The 9900-nt window shown below is 58.1% G+C and overlaps 1 protein-coding gene across 1 annotated transcript; it reads left to right on the top strand.

Moving 5' to 3' along the window:
* Positions 1 to 66: 66 nt before the first annotated feature.
* On the top strand, positions 67 to 9256 carry CFAP45 (cilia and flagella associated protein 45). The gene is made up of 12 exons (XM_010566937.1): positions 67 to 75; positions 200 to 310; positions 3406 to 3542; positions 5634 to 5775; positions 6418 to 6588; positions 6850 to 7028; positions 7260 to 7389; positions 7698 to 7844; positions 7936 to 8049; positions 8308 to 8501; positions 8727 to 8951; positions 9157 to 9256. Exons 1-12 carry the CDS (start codon positions 67 to 69, stop codon positions 9254 to 9256), a joined length of 1659 nt encoding a protein of 552 aa, XP_010565239.1.
* Positions 9257 to 9900: the final 644 nt, after the last annotated feature.

Raw genomic sequence — 9900 nt, 5'->3', positions numbered from 1 at the left:
CCCCCGTGCGCCCCCTCGGGAACGCCCCGCCCACGCGGCGGTTGCCGGGGGAGGGGGCGCGTTGCCATGGCGACGGTCAGCGGCTGCCGAGCGGAGCAGGATGGTGAGCGCGGCCCGTGCCGGTGCGCCGGGCCCGGTCCCCCCTCTCCGGGTCTGTCCCCCCCGCCGCAGCCCGTTCACGGCCCTTGTCCCCCCGCAGCCCACCAGCGTCCCCGCACCCCCCGGCCGTGCCCCCAGCCAGCCCCGCAGCCGATACAGGAGGAGGGCCCGGAGCACCGCGGTGGATGAGCTGCTGTTCGGGGAGAGCCGGGTAAGGGGGCCGGGATACCGGGGGGCACCACCGGCTGCCCGACCCCTCTGCACCGGGCAGTGCCACGGAGGGGTGGGTGTGGCCGGGACCTCACCAGGCCAGAGCCGGCCCCATTCCGCCCGGGGCACCGTGGTGCTGGGGTCCTGCCCGGGGTCCTCAGCCCGGCTCGGGCACCCTCCGGGCAGGGAGCGCTCGGTGCCTCAGCCCCTCCCACCTCATCTGCCGGCCCTCATCCCGCCCTGCTCACCCCGGCTCGCTCACCAGAGGCTCTTCTCCACCATGTTGCCTCCACAGTCCCTGTTTTCCAAACCTCCCGGGTGAGGGACGCTGTCGCACCCTTCACCAGCCCTCCCCGGGCCCTGCCACCTCTGCGCTCTTAATGCCTTGCCTGCTGTGGGAGCCCAGTGTTCAATTCCTTCTGGGAGAGCTCAAAATCCACCCCTGCCTCCTGGGAGTGTGCCAAGGCACCAGACCAGACCAGGGACTGCGTGTGCCTCTGTCCTCCTTGATGCGCACTTCTACTTTTCACAGGGTAATTAGTTAATTAGTGAGATAAAGGAGGCTCAGGAGGTTAGACACCCTGGTAAAGGGGAGGAGCTGGCATTACCAGGTTTGTACGTTAGATAGTGGTTATTTCATGTGGGATATAGAGACAGTCCTTGGAGCAGGGGCTGGAAGCTTCCAGAGCAGCTTGTTGCCAACATATTTAGACTTTCATCAGGGAGCTACGAAATCGGTCCCCTTGGAGACGAGGCAGAATTGCAGCAGGTCTCTGACCTCCTGGCCGGATGCCCTGGCCATTGAGAGAGGAGATAAACAGAGAGCAACAGCTCTTTCCTCTCCAGTCTTGTAAGGAAAAGGCTGCCTTCCTCCACGCTCGTCCCTCAGCTGTCCCTGGCTCCTGCAGGAGAGCCCAGGGGAGAGCTGCAGCCACTGTCACCGAGATGGATGATGGCATTTTCCAGGCAAGGGTGATGCTTTGGATGTCCTCCTCCCACTACTACTTCCCCCACCTCCTTTATCAACTCTCCCAGGTGCTCTCCCCATGGCAGGTTGGGTTTATGGCTGCAGCCGTTGGCTCACCCCACACTTTGCGTCGTCTTTGACACAGATCGAGGTACAAGGGCCAGGCTGGATGCCACTGGAGTTTGGCCCATCTCACGCTTGCCATCTCTTCAGCTGTTAAAACATTGGAGGCATCTCCACTGGGGCTGCAGCAGGCGGCTGGCTACCATGAGGGGACCACGTTGTGTTTGAGGCACTTGTCCCTCCATGGGGGTGTGTGTTTGTGGCTGTAATTTCCTCTCCTGGGTCTTATTGTTTGAAACAAATCTGTCCAAAAAGACTTGCCAAAACCCATTGGCTTTTCAGAGGAGAGGAAGGAAGAGTGTAATGAAGATTGCCTCCGCTCCCAACTGGAGGCTGTATGGATGGTTTGCCTCGTGAGGCAGGAGGTTGGGAACGCTCCCGGCAAGCAACCTGCTCCGAGGCTGCCGGGTCTGTGTGCCTCGGACACCCTACAAGCCGAGGAGCCCCAGGCAGGTTTATGATCTGTTATCTCAGAAGCCTTCAAGGCAGTTAGATAAAAATGTTGTAACGCTCCTATGGGTGATAATTGAATTCCCTGAGATTAATCCAGGTCTAGTCCAAGGAGTTCTGGCTATGGGGACAATGTGCGGGCTGGCTGCAGTGAATAACACTATTGTCTTTGTTTGCACGGGTGTTTTAGTGCCAAACCCTTTAATTCAACAGCTCCCACTGGAGCACCCGGTGGCTGGGAAGCTGCTCTGGTACCTGCCATGCTGGACTGCGGGAGAGCCCGTGGTTTGGGGCCATCAGACCTGTAAAGTGGAAATATTGCAGACCTGTAAAATGGAAATATTGCCAGCAAGTTCCCAGGGAACTGCTCATTGCCCGGCTGGCTGTAGGATTTGTTCCAGCAGTTGCTTAGGATTTTAAAGCTGAACTAGTATATAGAAGTCCAGGGGAAACCACACATCTGTGTGTACCTTAGATTAGCTCTTGTGGTTCCCTGACCTGGGCAAGTATCTCGCTGGGACGCATACGCTGTGGTTGGGCTCGGGGAAGTGACCCTGGCCTTGGGAAGTCGAACCTGCCCTGCTGGGCTCGGGTCTCCTGGCCAGGGACCATCCCACTCGGCTGCTGGAGGTTTGCTCTGCAGACCAGTGCCTGCTCTGAAATCCTCCTTCCCGTGGGATTGTCGGCAGCCCGGGGGGGCTTCACCCCGGGCTGGACGAAGAGCCTGTTCCTGCCCATTGGAGACCCTGCGGCCTGATCGGAGCTTCCCGTGGGGCGGCCCCACGAGTGCTCGGGACACCCCTCGGCTTCTGCCGCCCCTCCGGGGGCACCCAGCGCCCACCCTGCCTGGGGAGTGCGGAGCGGGGTCCCCGAGTCACCCCGCAGCCGGGTGACGCTTCACTAGGTGGCAGTCTCGACTCGAGCGAAGGGACCAGCACCGGTCCGGGCTGGACTGGGAGGACCGGTTTCCGCCCAGGGCTGCCTGCCGTTTGGTTGCCCTGCAAGGCCAGACCTCGAGCTGTCCCCGCTTCTCCCTCCCCAGGACCCCCCTGCCAGCTCCTAGCCAGTTTGGGTCAGTCTGGGCTGGTTTCCACCCAGTTTTTCCTGAGGCCGTGGGGCTCAGCAGGACAGAGGTGCCGGTGGCCACGGTGAGGAGTGGGGCAGTGGGCAGCCGCCATCAGCTCAAGGTAGCCGAGATGATGCTTGAGCATTTGTGAGGTCTTGCCCTGAGCAAGCAGCTACCAGCTCATCGTTTACTTCAGATTCGGGTGAGAGACTAACGCCCAGACTTTTATAGTAAAACCAGTGCCATAGGGGTATTTTTGGTTCTCCCCATGTCCTCATCAGGCCTTCGGAGCTGGGGCTGCTGAGGCAAAACACCCTTCTCATGCCCAGACGTCACTGGTCTTGCCAGTGTGAGAGGGTGTTCATCAGAGCTCAGGGGAACCTTGCGGCCTCTCGTGCCCAGAGCACCTCTGTGCCCAGGAGCGGGGGGCAGAGAGCTGTGTGCGGGCCAGTGGCAGGAAAGCCAGAGTAAACATCATCCTTTCTTGCAGAACCTGCAGCAGTCGTGCTCCGGCAGCCCTGTTGTGATCCTTCAGGATGTGCAGACTGCCCCAAAAGCGTCACCCTCTGGCAGGCACAAGCCCAAGACCACCCGTCTCATCACCAAAGACTTCATCCGTGACCTCGTGTAAGTCTGTGCCCGAGTGGCAGCTCTGAGGAGCTTTTGGGGCTCTGCAAGTCTGTCACAGCACTATCTCGGCACATGGACCTTGTCCCACTGTTTGCCAGAACATCTCAGGGTAGGAGGGATGGGCAGCAGCGCCCCGATACACCTGGTTTGGGCAACAATGGAGCCAGTGAGCACTGAGCACGAGCATTTTACAGAGGCACTGAATCATCATAAGAACCAGTAAAAAGCAACATAAAACCTTCTCAGCAGCCAGAAAAGCTCTTTCTGGGCTGAACAGCCACCCAGGGTAGCACCTGCCCCCCAGCACATATCAAACGCTGCCTCCCGTGCCCCGATACCAAAAAGGCCCATGTGAGAAAGACAGTGGAGTGTTGCCCGCAGCCCCTACACACCAGGAGCTGTGTGTTTCTCTACAGGGATGTTTTATAAGCAAGACTGAACTGTAAGAACCCTGGCCCTAATTACTACACCTCATTAAAAGCCTGCAGCACATAGACAAGAATAGGGCCATTATCCCAGCCAGCTCCAATTTAGCCTCATTTTGACCTCCCTAAATATTCCTTGTAGTTGTCGTTCGGTGTGAGGTTCATCTTCTCTTCCTGTTTTGAACTTCTGTGTAATGCTCTTACACCCTGTAAAACGTGACACCCGCCCTGCGGATGGTTCAGGTTTGGGTTTGGGTTTTGTGGAGAGTGAAATGGCATAGAGGCACAGGTGCAGGCTTTTGAGGCTGGTTCAGGCTTTCAAGGCTGGTACCAGGTTTTATACTTTCACATTCTTATTTGACCCTGCTGCTGAAGCTGAAGGCCAATTTGCAGATGTGTCGCACGGCCACAGCTCCAGCTGAAGCTAAGGGAAATTGTGCTGGTTTAATTCCTGAAAATGAGGCCCTAGACATCCCAGGCTGGTCACCCAAACACTGGGACGACTAAAGCAGTGGCCACTGTATCATTACATTTATTAGTGCCGTTGTGACCATTAGCCATTCTTTAAAGCGTCCTGGAATCCAATGCTGTGATGCAGCTCTCGAATGATCATTATGCAGGTATCTGTTCATATTCACAAGGGTGGATGAAAGGTGACACACAATAATAATGAGTAAATTCTTAGTCCTGAACATCTTCAAAGTGCTCTATGCATTTGGTTAATATACGCTCCTACACCACACGCGTCACCATGGTATCTGAGTAATACAAAGAGTAATTAACTCCTTACAACTCCCCTGGAAAACAGACCTATATTATTATCCACATTTTTACAAGTGGGGAAATGGGGGCACCAAGAGCTTCAGTGATTTCCTCTAAACCACAGCATGAGTCACGGGCAGAGTTTGTGGCTCTGCAGTGTCCTGCAGAGCCAGGGTGACGGCTGGAGGGACACCTGCCAGCACTGGGAGGGGAGAGGGTGCTCTGTGTTTGGGCAGCACGGCGTTTCCTCATCTCGTGCCAGGTGGATTCCCAGGACAGCAGAGCCAAAGCTGAACTATGCTGTGCAGATCTGGAGTCTGAGCAGGCTGAGTGTCATTAAACAGAGTGAAAAGGCAGCTTCTGCTCCCCAAAATCTGGCTGCACAGAACAGAGGTTTCCATCTGGCACGCAGGAGCAGTGACAGTCAGTCTGGGGGACAAGGCTGAGCAGCTTGTCCCGCTGGAAAAGGGGTGAGGGCAGTGGTCAAAATTTTCCCAAAAGAGAGCTGGGAGAGCCAAGTTGGACTGAAATACTTTCAGCATTTTTTTATTGGGGCTGACTAGGCCCATGCTGAAAGTTCTGGGGTTTTCTCAGGAGGCCCCTGGCCACCCCGCTGAGCATCCTGTCCCCCATGCATCACAGTGTGGTGCTGCTTTCACTGCACTTTCTGTTTCTTCCTCCCCCTGACCGGGAGAGTCGGGTCCCCACAGCTCAGGCACTTCCTGCATTGCTCTTGGGTGACTCCTGGTCGCAGAGCGGCTCCTGCTGCCCCTGGTGTGGGGAGCCCAGGCAGGTCCTACAGCCAGGCAGGGAGATCAGCGGGGCAGGGAATGGAGGGAGCCGTCGGAGGCTCCATGCCACTGACTGCTACCTCTCTGTGCCCTGCTCCTGGTACCACCAGCATCCCTGCAGAGAACCCAGCAGCATCCCTCATTATCGGTCAGGAGGATTTCCAGCGCATTAAAGAAGCAGCTAGAGTCCTGACCAAGGAGGAGCGTGAAGCCAAGCTGACAGCCCTCAAAGCGGAGAAGGAAGCCATTCTCGTAGGCATTTGCCCCCCTGCCCCTTCTTTCCTTGCTTGCTGACAGGTCTCGGGCTGCAGGTGGAGGTGGATGCACCCAGGTAGAGCCAACCTTGTGGGTCAGAGACGTGCCAGCTGTGGCTGTCCCCAGAGCTCTGCTCAGGGGCCACCACCTTCATCCCCCTTTCACCCACATTTTTGTGTGCCCATGGCTACCAGGGCAGCGTGCAGGGGAGGCAGCATGGCAGTGTGTCTTGGGTCTCCTCTGATCCCCAGCCCAGGAGGGGCTGTGAAGGATCCCTGGGTTTGCCCGGTCCATGGGTGGGGAAGGAGTCCCACGCTGATTGCATCCAGCATTCCCACACTGGTTGCTCCCCCAGCCTGTGGTGACCTCAGAGTCTGTGACAAAGCCTCTTGTGCTGCATTTCTGCCACCCTGCAAAGGGAGTGGGGTGTCTTAATACAAGTGTGGGAAGGGGCTACCCAGCCCCTGTGCCAGTGCTGGAGGAGCCTGCCATGCCCCTCAGCTCCATGCCGGGGATGTGGTGTGGTGAAGCATGCCCCTTGTGAGCCAGGCTGCCCCACAGCACCCTTGGACAGGCTCAGCCTCACAGGGCTGCCCCGGGAGCGCATTTGGCTTTTGGCAGCCCTGCCTGTCCCCTCAGGAGGCAGTGAGTGAGCGCAAGAGTGCAGCGAAGCAAAAGGCCATCCTGCAGCAGCAGACGGGGAAGCTGAGCGAGCTGGAGGAGGAGGCGCGGGAGCGGGCCCAGTACCTCCTGCAGCGGGCGAGCAGGATGCGCATGGAGCAGGAAGACGAGATCAAGGAGTTCAGCGAGGTAGGGCCAGGGGCTCCCCAGCATCACCCAGCACCACAGGGCCTTCTGCCAGCATTAAGACCTGCCTGAGCTGCCTGCTCGGACAGGCTGCTGAGAGCCCCCATGAGCTTCACCTAGGTGCTCTAGACCTCAACCCTGCTCTACTTGTTGCTACCCAGGGTCTTCCTCTCCTTCCCTTTTCCACCTCCTCATCTGTGTGTCTGTCCCTGCTGCCACTGCCAAGTCTGACTCGGAGACCAGGGAGACCTGTTGTCCCCACAGCTGATCCTTGGTGCCAAATGCCACATGATCCGTGACATGCAGATCCTTGAGAAGCAGCTCATCGCAAAAGAGCTGGAGGAAGAAGAGAAGCGCCTGGCCAAGATGATGGAGGTGGAGAGGAAAAAGGCTGACGAGATGCAGGAGGAACTGGAGGGCAGGAGGAAGCAGGAGTTGATCAGGTTTGCAAGTGTCCCTCTTCCCTGCAGAGGCATCCTTCCTCTTCCCAGGTCTTGTGTGAGAGCTGGGGTAACCTCCAGCTGCCAGCTTCGCACCACAGCACACCTCCCAGTCACTGCAGCTGGACCAGGCAGCATGACACAGCAGACACACCACCTGATGTGCATGCCGGCATTTCTGCTTTTGGGAGTGGGACAGAGCCAGAGGGAACCCTTCCACTCTCTTCTTTCCAGAGGGAGGCAGGAGCTTGTAAAGCAGATGGAGCAGAATGCGGAGGAGCGGGCTCTGAGAGCTGAGCAACGGGACCAGGAGGCACAGGAGCTGCTGGAGTACCTGGAGCAGCTGAAGATGGAGGACCTGAAGGTGTGAATGGTGCCCCACTGGGGAGCAGGGGGGAATGGAGCTAGATTTTCACCTTGTTGGAAGGTTGGAAGGGTGACCCAGTGCTGAGTAAGTCGGACTTGGTGTGTAGAGTCAACAGCCATCAGAATTAAAGCTCTGGTCTCTTGGGGAAGTTGAGGCATCCTCAGAAAGTAACCCAAGCTGCTAAGCCCTCCCTTGCTGCGAGTGTGCTGCTGGGCCCTCAGGAAGGCACACAGGGAGGAGCGGAGGGAGTGCTTTGTTCTGTGGTGCTTGCCCTGTCACCCTCGGACCCCCTGCACCGTTTTCAGGACTTGGAACGGAGACAGGAGCAACAGAAGAAAGTCCAGGCTGAGATTAAACACATCAATGATGAGAACCAGAGGTGCAAGGAGGAGCAGCGGGAGCAGGAGAGAATGGCAGATGAACAGGTGCTCGAGTACCAGAGGCAGAAAATGGTAATAGGACTGAGCATGTGTGGCAATGGCATAGGTTCAGCAGGCAGCAGAGGTGCTGCAGGAAGCTGCCACAAGGCTCTGTCCCACACAGGAGCGTGAGGCTGAGTTCGAAGCTGAGCAGGAGAGAATCCGTCGGGAGAAGGAGAAGGAGATGGCACGCTTGAGAGCCATGCAAGAGAGGGCCCGGGACCACCAGGCAGAGCAGGTGAGTGGCTTGCTCCTGTGCTGGCTCACTCGCCACCTTCCTCATCACCACCCCAGCAAAGTGGAAGCTCCCCTGGATGTGGTGGGTCTACTGGGGCATTGCAGGTCTGGACCAGCACCTGGGGCAAGGTGATGTCCTGGAGCAGAGCTGGCCGTGGTGCTGGGAGAGATGCAAAACCATGGTCAAGTGCTTCCATACCTCCCGCCAAGGGAAGCCCTCCATGACCCCTCCAGCGTTGCCACTGTCCCCCTTTGTCAGGACGCGCTGAGGGCCAAGCGCAGCCAAGAGGCTGCTGAGCGAGAGTGGCGGCGCAAAGAGAAGGAGGCGGTGCAGAGGAAGGCCGAGATGGAGCAGATGCTGAAGAGGAGCCGCCTGGAGCAGATTGCCCAGCGGGAGCACAGCATGGCCGTGCAAGTGCAGCAGGACCGCCACGAATTTGAGAGGATTCTCAGGTGAGAGGGACAGTACTAGGAGCTCACTGGTGAGATGGCTGGCCCCTGCCTTGTGAAATGGAGCTGAGAGATGGGTGACACAGTGGCTGGGGGGCTGCCGTGGGGGCTCCCAGGTCAAGTCAGCAAAGCTGGTGGCTCTGGTGCTGGCCAAGGCCCTGTGGGCAGGTTATCAGCACCTGCAGGGGCTGGAGCAGGGCCTCTCATCTGCCCCGAGCTCTCCTGCAGGGCCCAGCAGGAGCAGATGGAGAAGGAGAAAGCAGAGGAAGCGCGGAAGGCAGGTCTGCAGCTCGCCCATGCTAATGACGTCAGGCGCCAGATGCGGGAGCGTCAGCAGCAGCTGGCGCAGGAGCGGGTCGCCGCCTTTAAGGAGTGCCAGCGGCTGGAGGAGGAGGCCCGCCAGCGCAGCCAGCGCATTGCCCAGCTCAAGCAGCAGAAGATGCAGGAGCTCAGGTGATGTGTTGCCAGTCGCCACTTACTTGCCTGGTTCCCTGCATGTCCCTAAGTCCTCCCAGGCTTCCCACCATCTCCTGACCCCTGGGCCACTTCACAGGTTCTTCTGCATACTCACCAAACAGGATCTGCTCCATCTCTCCCATGGTCCTAAATCTTGGCTCCAGTGTAGTACAGCGTGCCTGATGATTTCTTTCCTCTGCAGATCCTCCGGCATCCCTGAGAAGTACTGCGCCCAAGTGGAGCGGAGGGCTCTGAGCCAAGCAAGCACAGCCCCTGGCCAGGCTCAGCCCCATGAAGAGTGAAGCTCCAGTTCCCCAGCGACTTAGAGGTTTCCATTAGGCTGAGTTTTCAATGAACAGAGATGTTTATGGAGCAGACAGTGTCTTTCATCCTTCTCTCGCTTTGGATTTATGGGCTGGGAGCTGCTCCTGGGGTTTGAGTAGCCCAAAGGCTCATTGTCCAACCTGCCCCACTCCCGGGACCAAGGTCACCCCTTGCCCATCTCCCCACATCCACTGGGCGAAAGCTGTCAGAGGTGGCCCGTGTCCTTGGAGGAGCCAGGAGCATCCCCAGGCCCTTGGCAGGGCTCAGTGTCACCACCAAAGCAGTGTGGGTGTTCCCAGCCCATGCAGGGTAGCTCAGGTAGAGTCTCCATGAGCCAGACAGGCTCTTCATGCACACAGCCCTGGCCCTGGCTGCCCACAGCTGCATCAGCCCTGGCAGTGCCACCTTCTCACCAATGTGTCACCTCCAGGCCCTGTGGCCTTCTGCAGGGGCAAAGCAAAGAGACCGGAGCATGATGCAAACATTTAAAATCCATTTGGATAGGGACTGGCAGCTTCAGAGAGCCAGGATCCCATAGGAGTGGCTCTGATTAATTGTCAGAGCAGCTGAAAAATAAGGAGAGCTGGCACAGGTGAGACTGCCCAGGGCACGGGGACAGTTC

This window comes from Haliaeetus leucocephalus, unplaced genomic scaffold, assembly GCF_000737465.1.
Source record: "Haliaeetus leucocephalus isolate CR32 unplaced genomic scaffold, Haliaeetus_leucocephalus-4.0 Scaffold219, whole genome shotgun sequence".
Taxonomy (NCBI): domain Eukaryota; kingdom Metazoa; phylum Chordata; class Aves; order Accipitriformes; family Accipitridae; genus Haliaeetus; species Haliaeetus leucocephalus.
The sequence above is the reverse complement of the archived record's forward strand: the minus strand, read 5'-3'. Positions and strand labels throughout refer to the sequence as shown.

Bases quoted from the DNA above. Each gene is read 5' to 3' on its own strand.
- CFAP45 (XM_010566937.1), top strand. The intron at 311-3,405 runs GTAAGGGGGCCG...CCTTTCTTGCAG, and splicing joins TGCTGTTCGGGGAGAGCCGG to AACCTGCAGCAGTCGTGCTC. The intron at 6,589-6,849 runs GTAGGGCCAGGG...TTGTCCCCACAG, and splicing joins AGATCAAGGAGTTCAGCGAG to CTGATCCTTGGTGCCAAATG.